This window comes from Xiphophorus hellerii, chromosome 7 (assembly GCF_003331165.1).
Source record: "Xiphophorus hellerii strain 12219 chromosome 7, Xiphophorus_hellerii-4.1, whole genome shotgun sequence".
In the NCBI taxonomy this organism is placed as follows: Eukaryota; Metazoa; Chordata; class Actinopteri; order Cyprinodontiformes; family Poeciliidae; genus Xiphophorus; species Xiphophorus hellerii.
In genome coordinates, this window is record NC_045678.1 from 20,078,758 (window position 1) to 20,093,833 (window position 15,076).

General features: G+C 39.4%; 1 protein-coding gene across 4 annotated transcripts in view; it reads right to left on the minus strand.

Moving 5' to 3' along the window:
- Nucleotides 1-8,127: 8,127 nt before the first annotated feature.
- Nucleotides 8,128-15,076, minus strand: part of LOC116722786 (protein FAM126B) — a 48,704-nt gene continuing 41,755 nt past the window's right edge. For 3 of the 4 annotated variants that reach the window (XM_032567081.1, XM_032567080.1, XM_032567082.1), the window contains 3 exons: nucleotides 14,429-14,585; nucleotides 13,249-13,428; nucleotides 8,128-9,377 (listed from right to left, as the gene is read on the minus strand). In XM_032567081.1, coding sequence (XP_032422972.1) covers nucleotides 8,725-9,377; nucleotides 13,249-13,428; nucleotides 14,429-14,585 — 990 coding nt within the window. In that variant the 3' untranslated portion in view covers nucleotides 8,128-8,724. The remainder of the gene's footprint in view (nucleotides 9,378-13,248; nucleotides 13,429-14,428; nucleotides 14,586-15,076) is intronic. The other variant, XM_032567083.1, reaches the window with a different exon arrangement.

Consider the following 15,076-nt stretch of genomic DNA (forward strand, 5'->3'; position numbering starts at 1 on the left):
CATTTTTAACTATCTGTTCTTTTTTGCTCACTGAACTGATTGCACAAATATCGCTATATCATCATGTGGCCATGATATCGTGCCATCTGTCAGCTTTCATACAATCTTTTTGAATAACTTCAGAACACACAGTTGTCCGAGTTGAAAGGACATTCTCCATTCATTTTCCTGCCAGTTTCATGATCTATGCACCCTGTGCACATCATGTCTTTCGCATACATTCTGTCACTGTAAAGGTGCAGATGTCAATCACTGTATCGAAGACGAAAGATGACATTTCGAATATTTTTCACACACCTCTTGGTTCCTAAGCAGGAAGATACTGTCCAGACTGGCTTTTTGAGTCAGGTCAATTGGTTCTAAGAAATAGATTCTTATCACTACATGTTGACACCAATAGTACACAGACTAGGACAGAGTTCATAACTATGAAGACTCCAGTTTGACAAGAGAAAAGAGCCTAGTGCCAAGATAGCAGACGATAAAAGGAAGTAAGTTCCATATAATTCATAACGCTTGGCAGGCTAAACTGATAACCACACAGCAGGTAATTGCAGCTTTGGCTTTCATATGACTGTTTTCACCCAACGTCTTTTACACAAGTGATTGCTTTGGCCTTTTAAAAATAAGCTTACTGATTTCAAAGTAAGAGCCACATTGTTCTTTACCTACTCTCTACATATTAAGCTGAGAAAAGAGTACATTGGGATATTGGCTTTGGACATAGCATACATTCTACTAGTAGAGTCAACATGCTATGATAGCCCATATGTTAAAGGTAGCATTTAAGCTAGACTATTATAAGCTTTTTACCTAATTTTTATATAGACATGTTAGGGTTTACATCTTGGAAACTTTTGCACAACACTGAAGAGCAAGAAGACCTTTTGTCATCTAAAGCTGCGCTAACACAATGGAACTATTTTGTTAATAAAATGAAACCTGGAGGTGTGGGTATTATTAATTTAGTACAGTGCCCCACAACAAAAAAAGAAGTAATGCAGAACAAATGCTGAAAAACAATTCACAACTTATTTTTTGCTTTTTTCCTCACTTTTTGTGATAGCTGCGCTGTACACAGCGCAGCTATCACAAAGTCAGTTGCAATAGCAACTTACTGACAATAGCTCCATTAGCTGACAGAGCAGAGATTATATTCAAATGTATCAGGATTTGAACACCAAAAAACTTTCAAGCATTTTCCACACAAAAAACATAATTATCAGTCTGTTACAGTATTATGCTTTCCAGCTTAATGTTCACTTTACAATTATTAAAAGGTGATCATCTGAACACAGCTGTGGTTGATTAGCTAATTTAAATAGTGCTCCTCTGATAATCTGTCAGAGTATGCCTTTTTTTAACAGAACTGAAACGCGGCAAATTCTGCAGCACAGACCACGTCAAGATTGTCAAAATCAAGCTAGCAAAATTTAAACTAACATTCCCATTTTAACTACTATTAGCTCACACATTAATGTTTGCATACTGAATGGAATAAATCAATGTTAGTAAATACCCCAGATGGTAATGACTACATTTAAGTTTACCTTGTTGCTAATTTTCATCATCAAAATGCTAGATTTCAACCGATACAAACACTTTGGCAGACCTCTTTTAAATCTCTTCAGAAAATTTAGAGTTTTACATTCATCCTTCTTACCCACTGCCATATGTAATTGAATAATGGAGCAAGTAGAGCAAATGCTTCCCCATTTTTAAAAAAGTGCAAACTTATTTCTTAGGTATCCAATGTTTGACTTAAGAAATATGAGCAGCTTCTGTAGACTGACAGATTTTTTATTAACTTCTGTTATTCATATTTTAATAGGGGAAACTAAAAATACTAGATCTTAGAAAGTGGTTGTGAATATTTTAATCCCAACCCATTCAAATGTGAGTTGGTAGCTTCATACTACTCAACTTGTACAACATGGTATGAACTGTAAATTACAGTGGTTCATCTCAATATGAGTTGTACAGTCAGAAAGAGGAAAGGGAAAACTGAATCATTTTTAGTGTTATGACAGTCCTGCATCTCTTTCACTCACTGTAATTCAAAGAAAATGCGACAGAAAATTATTTAATTCAGATGAAGACTGTTTTGCCTCCCAGCCTCCTGCAACCACTTGCCCACTCCCACAGGTCGAATACCGTCTGTCTGCTGCTCTTATTCTTAGATGTAGCAGTAACTGTTTTCCAATTAAACCTAACTGTAAACATATTACATAGACATACTGAATTAGCATATATCCAAGGCAGGATAAACTGGCAAAAGTAAGGTCTGGATCTTACACATTAAATGTAGGAGTCTATCCTAAGTCCCATTCTTAGATAAAAAATTTCTAAAGCCAGCACCAAAATGAAAAGACCACAAGTGTTGTTATTGCTGCTGCAGTGAATTTTATGGCGGTCCACAAAAAAAACTCAGAATATTTCATCCCTGCATACCACCAGATACTGTCTTCCATAAAAACAAGGACTCTTGTCAAATTTTGAGATAAACTTTTTTCTCAAAACTCTGCTGTAGCTAACCATTGTTTGTGAAGGTAAAACTGTCTCATTGAGTTTATATGAATGTGCCCATAAACAGCATTGGAAACAAACCTCAAAACACAAACCACAAAAAAAGAATGGCCCTATTTGAGAAATGAACCCAAAAACCTTCTGGCAGTATTTCCAGAAACAGTTTTTCCTCTCATTAACTTGAATCAGTGCAAAACGTACATTGAAAACTGTACATTCTGCTTTTAAATAACAATAAGAGGTCTCGACATTGATAATCAATGAAAATCAAATCACAACCTGTGGAGTTTATTGATTTTTTTAAATCTTCAAAACACAAAACGTTGCATTACCGTGTTACAGATACCACAAAAATGTTTTCAATCTGTAAAATATACTCAAAAAACCTTTCTCTTGTTGGGTTCACTTACTCACTCATTAAATAATAGATGAGCTATGCATGTGGGTGCACGTTTACAAATTAGTATGCTTACTTCCAACAAACTTTTTTCATGAGTGTTTCCTCAGAAACTTATACTTTCCTCAGAAGTGCTTCAGGCCTCTCACATTAAATCTCCTTTGTCAAATGCAGACTTGCCTATGCTTGTATATTTGGGAAATTGGATCCCAAGTGGCATTCCAAATTAAAGATGAGAGAACTAACATGCCTACCTTCCAAGGAGTATACTTGCTTTTTAACCCACTGTGCGTCTAAGAATTCAACAAACCAAAGAGGGAGGAAGAATGCTAACAGTTACTGATTTGGTTGAGTTGTAGAAATATTTGTCAAAATTACTAAATTTAAGATTTTAGGTAAGAGAATACATCTAAATATCAGCCTCATTAATAAAATATAATTAATAAAATAAAATAAAATAGCAGCCACATCACAGTGTTTCAGTCACTTCTCTTGGAAGATTGCTCATTTCTTAAGAGCATAAAAGTAGGACTCCAGTAGGGTTGATGATATGGAGCACATCGTTTTTAAATAGTTCAAAAGAGCAAAATCATCATCAACAACCTTTCTACCAATGTTCCTATAACCCTATTAGCTTTTTTAGACTAAAAATATTTGCAATTGCAAATTGCGCCGTCTCCAAATCAGTTTGGGAGTCCAAGGCAGAAAAACGAAGATCCCTGCTGTAGCTATGGGTAAACATTTATATTTATTTTAAAAAAGAAATTATCGAAAAAGTCTTTTTAACTGGTCTTGTGGAAAAATCCAGACTTCTCAAAACTTTATGAGCTATACACCTTAAATCGTCATAACAGAAGTAAACACCGCAAATCTTTGTGTAATAAATCTAATGAGCTTCACTGCTTAAGCTGAATTATTGAAATACATTAATCTATTAAAATGTGTCTATATTTTATAGCTTTTAACACATCTACACCAGTGGTGCTAATAAATGCAAAGGATAATGTATTTTCGTCAAGCAGAGAAGGAATCATTGTAAATATTGTGTGTGGGTCCAAGGTACGTAACTCATGTAAGTAAAGCATAACTTACATGAGTTAAAACCTGAGACACACACCTACATTGTTTTACTTTTGACACACAAAAAGCACACACACATTTTGTTTACGGCACAATATTTATTCAACAATATACAGATTAATCTCTGTCTACATCTCAGACTTATTTTTTATATTTATCTTGCTTTTACTTTTATACATTTTGTATTTACAAGATTTTTAAAATAAGTCTTTTTTTTCTCTCCATTTGTACATCATAATTACTACAGTGTTATCCAGCAGCTTCCATGGAAGCATTTGGATAAGATTCATCATCGCTAATCATTTTATACACCGACCCGAGCCACAGAGCAGCAGGCTGACAGGAAGGCGCCCCACTAAACCCAAAACCGTCCGGCTGCGGCCTTCTCTCTGCAGGGATGGACCTCGAGAGGTTCTTTGCTCACAGGGTACAGATCAGCAAGATCCTGTACAACAAAAATATAACTTAAAAAATAAGGAAAAGCGGGAAAAATGTTGCATAGAATCAATTCTGACGTCAAGAACAGAAATTTTGGTGCTGCTATTTTTTTTTTTTTTTTTAATAATTGTGGCTTTTCTCTCTTTCTTTTTATTTACCTTAGAAACTCCTGAGACCATCCAAACCTCACAACTGTCATTTTTTAGATTTTTTTTTTTTTGGTTTTGAAACAAAAAAATATAATAAATAGCTGTACCCTTTAGTCTTCAACAAAAATAGCCTTGTGATAGATGAGGAATCCCATAGAAGTACTACTTTCAAGAGACTAAGACCCTGCACTGAGTGTATACACGCATTACACATCTATAACTATCTTCAGAGAGGTGGATGGGTTAAAGTGCATTAAACTGTATGAACACAAAGCCCACAGTTACCACATGCAGGAAGGAAAATGAACTTTCTCGTCCAGCAACAGCAACTGACCAATAAACTAGTGAGTTTTATTCAACACAGAAAGGAGTTTTTATTGGAAATGCACCTGGACCTTTATCGGAGCTTATGGGCCTTATTGACAGTCCCGAGCTGGTGTTCATTTTCCACCCTGATCACATGCAAATAACACCACACACTGAGGGATATTGGTTACTCTAAGTCAACACACACAGCCCCAGCATGACTGCGGGTAACCTCGGCACTCGTTAAAGACGCGAACACATCACCGGCATTAAACACAGCAAAAGAGGTGCCACTGGACTCACGGCGAAAATACAGCGAGAATGGGGACCCGGGTCACAAGTCACGGGGATGACAGCTTACTCACGCAGGTGGAGAGCAGAGGCCCTCTATGGGGAACGCACACCCAGGACGAGCAGCTGTGAGGGCTTCAAGCACACCAGGAGCGTCGATGTGAGAGATTTATATACAATAACCAGTCAGTCCTCAAGCTGCGTGACAGCTTCCATCTACGTAATATGCTAACAGCAGACATACAGTTCCACGCAGAAGCATTCAAACTCCTTGAGCTTTTTCATATTTTAAACCATTTTATGTGACAGACCAACTCAAAGTAACTCATAACTGCGACCTGGAAGAAAAATAAAACTAATTTGGTTACAAGTAAAAAGCTGTTAAACTGTGAGTAATTTAATCTCCGTATGAAAACACAGGGTTTTTAGGAGAAGAGAGCAGTGAAAAGGGCCATTATAACTTTGGAGGAGCTACAGAGATCCACAGCTCAGCTGGGAGAATCTGTCAGCAACTATTAGTCCTGTATTTCAGAAATCTACTTGTAGAAAGTCATAAATAAGTCATATTAGCAGCTTTCTAACAGCTTTCTGCACTGGTCAGATGAGATGAAAACTGATTTGTTTTTCCGCTGATTTGCAAAACATTATGTGTAGTGAAAAATTTTACATAAAACTTAGGGTGAGCACATCACCCTCAAAATACAGTTCCAATCACGCTGACGGAAGCTGGGAAGAGTTGACAAGATGAAAGCAGCTCAATACAGGGAATTACTGAAAGAAGAACTGCTAGAGGCTGGAAAAGACAAATAGACTGGGGTGAAGATGTGCAGCCTAGTCAAAGTCCAGACCAATTAAAATCAGAGGCTCATCACAGATGCTCTTCCTTATCATTCTCTAGATCAGTGGTTCTTAACCTGGGTTCGATCGAACCCCAGGGGTTCGATGAGTCGGTCTCAGGGGTTCGGCGGAGCCTCAGCCGCGGAGGTAAAGACACACTTGTGTAAAGTCGTGATGACACGCCCCGCTTGGCCATCACTTGCTGCAGAGGATCATGTTACATTGCTCAGCCAATCAGTGCTGCGGGGAATTTAGTGCACGCAGTATCAGCAGCTGTCGTAGTTGTACATCGCGTGGTTTCTTTCTGAATATTTTAATCCATACTAAATATGTCGAGCAAAAAAAGAAGAAAATGAACAAACTTTGCTCTGAAGACGCACTTGCCAAGGTGAAGCCACGCCTCTCTGAACTGGTCTCCCAAAAACAACAGCAGAAGTCACACTGATTTGCAGTTATGTCATTTGCGCAATACTTTATTCTGGCCCCAAAAAAGTATTTTGTGGATTCAAAACGACAAAAAACTAATTAAATTTAAAATAAAAAAAATTAAGTTATTAAAAAAATTTGAATTCTTTGAAAAAAATCCAAATTTATTTTTAATTAGTAAAATAGTAAAAAAATATTTTGGGGGCTGAAATTGTTTTATGGGGCCGAAATATTTTTTGGGGGCCAGAATAAAGTAATACTGTAACTTGCTATGAGTTCATGGTTTTGTTCTTTGAGCAAAGTGACGTTCATGCACGGCTCATTTTGTGCACCAGCAAAAAAACATATACCTATGTCTTGAATTTGGAAAAAAAAAAAATTTATTTATCACTAAAGAAGGGTTCGGTGACTGCGCATATGAAGCTGATGGGTTTGGTACCTCAAAAAAGGTTAAGAACCACTGCTCTAGATGCATAAACAATGCACAAACACAGTGAGTATTGATCCAATATAGATATGCATGTGACTGTTACAACTCTGCAATATTTTCCTTCCAGATCACAATTGTACACTACTTTAGTATTTCATTGAATAAAATCTTATTAAGACACTGATCTTTGTGAAGAAATATGAAAAGGTTCGAGGGGTAAAAATACCTTTGCAAGGCCCTGTGGGTTACTGACTGAGACAGAAAGACGTCTCAAACTTCTAAAATAATAATAACAATAATAAAACCCTAACAAGCAAAAGGTGAAGCTGCATCTAAGGGCACACAGAGCCAAGTCTCTGAACCTCGCCTTTAAAATAAGACCAGTAAACAGAAAAACAATCAGGCATTTTCAGTAAGACACCTGGGCAGCAACGACACCAATATAAATCCCTTAGGAGAGGATGCGTAATGGCACATCTGGCTAAGACAAGGACAAGATTCGGGTTTGGCTCGCTGGGCTGCTTCATGCATCTGAAGCAGTTGTGCTTTACAGGGCACTACACATGCAGAAACAAGCACGGCAGGTAAAAACAAACGAAAAAAAAAACATCCCTCCGCCTGGGCAGGAAGCACTACACAAGGCTAGAAAAGCTCTGTGCGCAGATGCAGGCATTTCACAGCAGAGAAGAACTCCATGCACAAGGATCAGAAAAACAATTGCACTTAAAACAACTACATAAAAGAGAAAAACAATTAATTAAAATAAACTAAGCTGCTTGATCCACGGAAACACCTGAAGTCTAACTGTGGCCTGCACTGCAGCTGAAGTGGAACAGAAAGACGAGATATTCAGTCACAAATCCACATGATTACATCTAGAGTTGAAATGGGAAACTATTGTGGTCAGATCAGCTTCAGTGAATAAATCTGACTGGCAGGTGTGTATTTCAGCACACAATGAGGTAGAACAAAAACAAGACAACGATGGTGACGACAATGAAACGCAGTGACTGCTACGAGCCTCCAGAGGGCAGCAAATAACCAGCACAGGAAGCCACAACTTTCAACAAACACGGAAAAACAGGAGCTACTGGGATGAAACCAACGACAAAGATACAGTCATTGCCTTTAGAGTCGCACACAAACCTGCAAGAATCAGCTTCAGATTGAAAAATCAAAGCCACAAGACTAAAGTCTCTGCTTGTGTAGCTGCACAGGAATGATTTCTTCAGACTTGTCCAGTTAAAAACTGGAGACAATTCAAAACCACATTCCAGTTTGGTTTGAGAACAATCTCAAAAGTTTGTTTAAACTGATTATAAAAAAAAGACAAGATTCATCAAACTTTTCATGACTGAGATCAGCAAGAATGATTGCACAAGAGCCCGGGAATGAAAGGGGGGGCGAAAAACTGGAATAATTCCCACTTTTCTCCACATGAGCGACATGTTATTGCTGATTGGCTTGACTGATTCAGTCAGAAAATCAAATAATCTGAAATGTTATGAGACTTTACATCGGAAATCCTTCCTCTTGTTATTTCCTCCCTATTGGGAGAGTTTGTGTGTGGAATGCTCAGCTTGTTTGGAGGGACTGTAGCTACAGCGATGGGGAATTCGTCAACATGTTTGGTGTTTTCTTAGAATCTAATCAGCTGTGACTGCAGGTCAAACCTTAAAAGATGCCGCAGGAGTAGAGACAAAGCTCCAGAGATCTGGAGATCTTTTTACCCCACCTCATGAACACAGAAACTGACCAGGTTGCCATAGTAGAGTGGTCGTGTTGGAAACTGAATAAATATTTGCGTGTGTGTGTATGTGTTTCTGTGGTTCCCTGCGCTGACATTAGACCTGTGATATGATCTGCATGTTGAAGCTGGGAGAGCGCGACTGCTTAGTAAGAGGAGCTCCAGGGGACAGGAGGGCCTGGGCCTCCTCCGGCCGGTTTAGGTGCTCCTCCTGCAGGCTGACAGTGGAGTGGCGGTGGGAGCCCCCCAGTAAAGGCCCCGTTTCCTTGTCAAAGCCGCCTGCCGCCTCCTCCCGCTCATTCTCGCGTCCATTCAAGTTCAGGTTCATGCAGTCGAAGGATTTGCTGGAGGAGGTGCTGCCAGTCCGCACCAGGGGGTGCCCTGCAGGGAAGCTCAGGTGCTTCTTAATGGGGCTCAGGTGGATGGCGTCCAGCTTAATGCTGCCTGGGGGGGACTGCTGCCTTTGGCGGGGCCTTGGCGGCGTGGCCTGCTGATCCACACACTTTTCCGCCTGTTTCTCTCCCTCCCTCTCCCTCTCTCGCTCCTTCTCCTTCTCCTTGTCCCTGGACAGGCGAGCTGTGATGGCTTTCTTGATGCTGCTACTGCTGCTGTTCAGGCTGCCGCCCCTCGGCCCCACACCGCCGCTCTTGGTGCCGCTGGGCTGGCTGCTGTTGGAAGCCCCAGAGGAGAAACCTTCATCCGGATCGTTGATGTTGAAGGAATCCTCCCCGCCGCTCATGCCGTCAGCATCTGAAGGTAACAGCCAAGTGAGAGAAAAGAGGAATGTGAGAGAAATCCAACGAAACTTTAACTTTAAAGCTATGAATAATTTTTTTAATGTTATTTTTATCAAGTAGAAAACTACTGCTACTGTCACTTTATTTTACACTAAAACAAGTAAGGTTTGCTGGCTTGAACAATCTTAATGCAGGCTGGTGAACTGCAAAGAATGTTATAGAAAGTGAAACTTGTTTGAGCAGGGGCAGATTTAGTGATCTTCATAGTAACGTTAAGATGGACAACTGAGTGCACAACAAGAAATTCCAAGTTTTTCCATCTGAAACTCAAAAATCTTAAAATCTTTTTTTTTCATTTCTAACATTTATGCTGACAACAACACTCTTCGTTGTGGACACCGTTACTGACTGAAGACCTAATTTCTGTATTAATGAGGTGTTGAACATGAAGTCAGCCTGAAGGAGAGAATAATACTGGCAACAGATAACTGGAAGGCAGAACAGAGTACAACAAAGTGTACTGAAGAAGTCGGGGAAAAGAATTACAAATAATTTTCAAACTTCCTCATCTGTACTCCGTAATATTGAACGATTCTGCAAATATTTTTTCTGCACAAAACAGACACACCAGAGGTCCAAATTTGTTGTGAAATTTGCAACAAGTTACCAATGGTTGTAAAACTAGTTTTACTTTTCTAGTGCAAGTGCTCTTGGTTTTTACAGGCGAAAGCTGGATGTTCAGATTCACATTACTTCAATATAGTGGCCTTTTAAGTGCTTATATTTATTCAGAATGAGAAGGAAAAAAGTCTTGTCTGCTATAAAAAACAACAGTGAACCTGGCAATGTGCACAGCTGGGATCTAAAGTATGACAAAATAGGCACAAAATAGCTAGCGGCTTAATAAAACATTATAAAACATCAATAAAACAAAACATAAGATGACCTCCCCAGTTTATAAAATACTGACAATTTTTTTTCTTTTGAAGAAGTCACACTGCAGTAAACATGCCCCTGCTCTTAACTACTCGTCTTAAATGTATAAGTATATACTTTACATGAATTAAAACTTCTGAGTTTGAAATATTTAAGCCGGTAAAGTTAATCTTTTTCTTCCCATTTTACATCTCCCTGAAGTGATACACACCAAAATATGCAAACTTTAGTGTCATAGTTACAGGACTAACACTGCTTTACTGCAACAGTATGTTTGAACTCAGATCATGAGTTTGCTTTTACTTTTTATCAAATAAACTGATAATACATAACCGATATCGACATGAGAATATTTAAAAAGCAAATTATGAATAATCCATTTACGACCCTTCAATGAAAGCTGAAAAGGAAACAAACAAACAAACAAATAAACTGGGTTAGAAAACCAAGCAGATTATTGGCAATACATTATGCAGGGTACAGCCGGTCAAACAGAAAAGACTGGCTGTCTCTCTTTCCATCATGCATCGCTGGAACAAGCACAACTGGACAACAGGGGAACCACAGACAGCACCAAAAAAGAAACGGAAAGCTGAGAAGAAAAAGGTCTGGATTGGCATGCACATAACATGAGGAGAAGACGCATGCCCCATCCTTAGTTTCTTCTGTAGCGCAGCATTAACCGAGCTGAGCCAGTCGGCATGTAGAACACCGAAAAGAGCCGAACACAAAAAGCCTCCAGTCATAGCCGACGGCCCACCAAGCTAACAGAGGAACCGCCACAGGCCAGTAAAAACCTGGAGAAAAAGGTTCTGGAGTTCTACGCCACATGAGGACTGGAAAAAAAAATTCTGCACCTATTTTCACCCTATTACAACAGTTTGCTGCAGATATCAAGATGGTTATGTCTCATGGTTCAACTCACAATCTGAGGTATTTATTTTTTAACGTACGACGTCATGAAATAATTAGCACATTTCTTCACGGTTCTTTCAAGGAAAATCTGACAAATGATTTTTAGTTTACTACCCACATTAGACTGCTAGAAAAAAAATTCATACCCCTTGCACTTTTTCACATTTAATTAAACTGACTGTATATCTTTTTTTATTGAGATTTTATGTGATGGAGCAACTCAGGAAGAAAAATTATTATCCTAAAGTAAATAATTATTAATCGTTTCACAAATAAAAATATTTAACGAGTGGAAACTTTAGACATTTTGCTAATTCTTCTTTGCAGAACAGCTCACACTTATTCAGTCAGGATGGAAAGCATCCATGAACATCGACGGTCAAGTTTCATCTTGATTTTTGGGTCTGGACTTTGACTGGGCCATTCTAACACATCCATATGCTGTGATCTTAAACATTTCACTGAAACTCTGTCACTACATTTACTAATTAGGTAAAGTCTAAAGACGATTAGCTGAAATGTATATTTATTAGGGGGGTGGCACTTTATTAGTAAAAACATGTGAAAACAATCCAGCTTTTTCAACCTACTTCACTATTATGTCCTAGTTTGTGTTGGTCTAGCACATTAAATGAAAATATACTAAACTTAAGTTGGTGTTTATAATCAGTCAAAATGTGAAAAAGGTTGAGGGGTGTAAATACTTTCGCAGAAAACTGTAACTAGGAGTGTTTTATATCAATTTTAATTAAAATCTGATTGAAAAAAGCCTACATTCATCTAGGAGTTTAGGAGTGCACCTTTTCAACAACAGAAGAAGGAAACCAAATATACATTTTAGACAATAAATGTTACAGACAGAAAACCAGTTTCTGTCTGTAAGCAGGACTGAAGATCAAAATACAAATGACAAACTGTGGAACAAAGTGAATGCAAACGTGCAAAATCTAGAATTGATTCCCACATAGAAGCAGTGCAGCCCCAAAGTAAAGAGTGCATATTTAGGTGGATTTCTGCAAGCAAATGTCCAGTGATTACACACAGACTGTGACCAGATTCATATAGATGGTTTCATCAGATTCCCAAACAATGAAATGCTTTACAGGACTTTTTTTTTCACAACTGCACTGAGTTCAGTGAAAGATCACTGGAAGAACACTAGATGGCGCTGAGACAAACACTGACCATGAGCAAGTAAATGATCTAAACCCTGGTCAGACTTCAAGGTTTTTGAAAGATCATGGAGGAAGACGGAAACACACACGATAAGACAAAATGCTGCCGTACGGTCCTGCCAGCGTATGTCTTTGTTTTTTTTGTTTGTTTTTTTTTTTTTTCAAATATTAGACAACATCATTTTATTTTAAGTCAGAGATGATATATTAATGTTATAGCTGAAATTACTGAAGCTTGCTGAGGCGTGTGCATGCAGAGCTCTTTCTCACTCACTGAGCTGAGGAACAGAGGCAGCAGATGGCTGATGCTGGCCTGAATGTCGATGCATTTGGTGTTTTCAGTCGCAGTAAGATGCAGTACAGACAAGATGTCAAGGTCTGGGTGCCAGTATTTAAAAACACCTCCGGTTTTCTCATAAAACAGCAGAAAGCATTTACTAACAGGACTAATTATCAAACACAGAGATCCCTGGGGAAGCTGCAGGCTCAGTGAGTGACAAGGGGAGCAGTCTGAAGTTAAAGGAATGATGAGGAAAAAGTACGACATGATGATGGGCCCATGCAGAACGGCCAGCTACAACACTTCCTTCAACCCCAGAATAGGCAACTCTTCCACAGGTAAATGCAGCCGAAGTAGTGATGGTCTGGTAGTAGAAGGTTTGCTGACTGTCGGATGAGTTAGTTTACTCTGGGGAAGTGAGGAGGCAGCAACGACAGGAGCGGCAGAGTTAACCGCCTAGAGCTGAGGAGAGGTAGTAGTAGTAGTAGTAGGAGAAGGTGGAGGATTAGGATGACGATCACAGGGGCCACCTCTTCCAGAGACCCTCTATCCTAAGAGTGGCCGGCCCCGTCCCCTACCCTCGAGTGTGATGGGGGGAATGATGCTGCTGCTGTGGTGGCTGTGATGCCGCCCTCCTCTATCCTCTTTAGCTGCGGGTTCCCTGGGGGGGTCGTGGAGGTGGCGGTGGTGGAGCTGGACGAGGCTAGGAGGACTGATGGTGAGGCTCAACTCTGCATCGCTTGAGTAGTCAAAACAATCTGGGAGTCAACAACACAGATGAGGAGATGTGGGTCTGTATTAGCAGCAACCTTCAGTTCAGGCGGGCCCCATCCTGGGCACAGATGAAGTAAAGGTTTTCTTTTTTTTTGTTGTTGTTTTTGTAAACAATTCATTAACCTCCCACTAGTGGCCTGGATACACAGGCACCATTTTGTTGACTGTCTTAAATCCACAAAATGTTAATAATTTTACTGGTGATGCTCTTGACTGACAAGACACAATAAGCAAAGAAAAAACAGAAAAAGCAATAGGGAGCAATGAGTGGCACAGGCACTTCAACACAGACTACAGTACAGACCAAAAGTTTGGACACACCTTTTAATTCAATGAGTTTCCTTTATTTTCATGACTATTGACATTGTAGATTCACACTGAAGGCATCAAAACTATGAATAACAAACAAAAAAGTGTAAAACAACTGAAAATACCCCTTATATTCTAGTTTCTTCGAAGTAGCAACCTTTTGCTGTGATTACTGCTTCGCGCACACTCTGCATTTTCTTGATGAGCTTCAAGAGGTAGTCACCTGAAATGGTTTTCAATTCATAGGTGTGCCCTGTCAGGTTAATAAGTGGGATTTCTTGCCTTATAAATAGTCATGAAAATAAATATACCCATTGAATTAGAAGGTGTGTCCACACTTTTGGTCTGTACTGTATATGAGCACAACTACAACAATAATTACACAGAACACCATTAAAATGATTCTAATGTTGTGGCCAGTTCACAAAGGAAATTGATTTTCTTCTCTCTGATGAGGAAAACACCAGAGAAGTCATTTCTCACCAAACAGATCCCCCGTGCGGCCTTCCGTAGATCCGAAAAAAGTGAAATACTGTAAGCTCACATCTTCATCGTGACTGAATGTGCTCCCTTTAAAGCTACTGTAGGTCTGCTCTGCTGAGTACTGACGTTTCTCCTGCTATGCAGCTTCACAGTGTTTAGGATTTCCTCAATCTCCCAAAGCGGTAGTCTTACCCTCCCTCTTCCAGCGGTGGCGCCGTATGGAAGCTGTAGTGATTGCCGAGATAGATATACGGCTGATGGTGGGGGTCACCTCCACCTGAAGCACCTTGCGTCCCCGCGGCGCTTCAGGAGCGCTTTCTGGCAGAGAGTTTTTCATGGCGTTCCCCAGCTGAGGTGGACAGACAAAGTTAGCATCACTAAAACGTGGAATATAAAAATATTTTATTTTTGCTGCGTCTCCTTCTTAGAAGGGGGTTTTGCTGTGTTTTTCCCCACAGAAAGTGATTGTGTTTAGCTTTCTCTTTCCAAGATAAAGCCGTTGCTGCCATTACCTCTGTAGGTTCAGTTTTTTTTTATAGAAAATAGTCCTGACCCGGTGATACTATGTTTATCTGTATAATTTTCCCAAACAAACTAATTGATTTAGCTATTGCCTCTACTAACTTTGCGCTTTTTAGATGTTCCATAAGAAGCATTTCTGTGTCCATGTCTTTTATGAACCTAATGTTATCTTTTACTTTTTACTCCAGCCTCCCTCTAGAAAATACTTGTAACCCATTAATTCTGGGTTTTCTTTGTTACATCTTACTGTCCTCTCAATCTCTAGCTGGTCGCTCATATTTAGCCTGATACATCTTCAGATTTCTTCTCCACATGTGT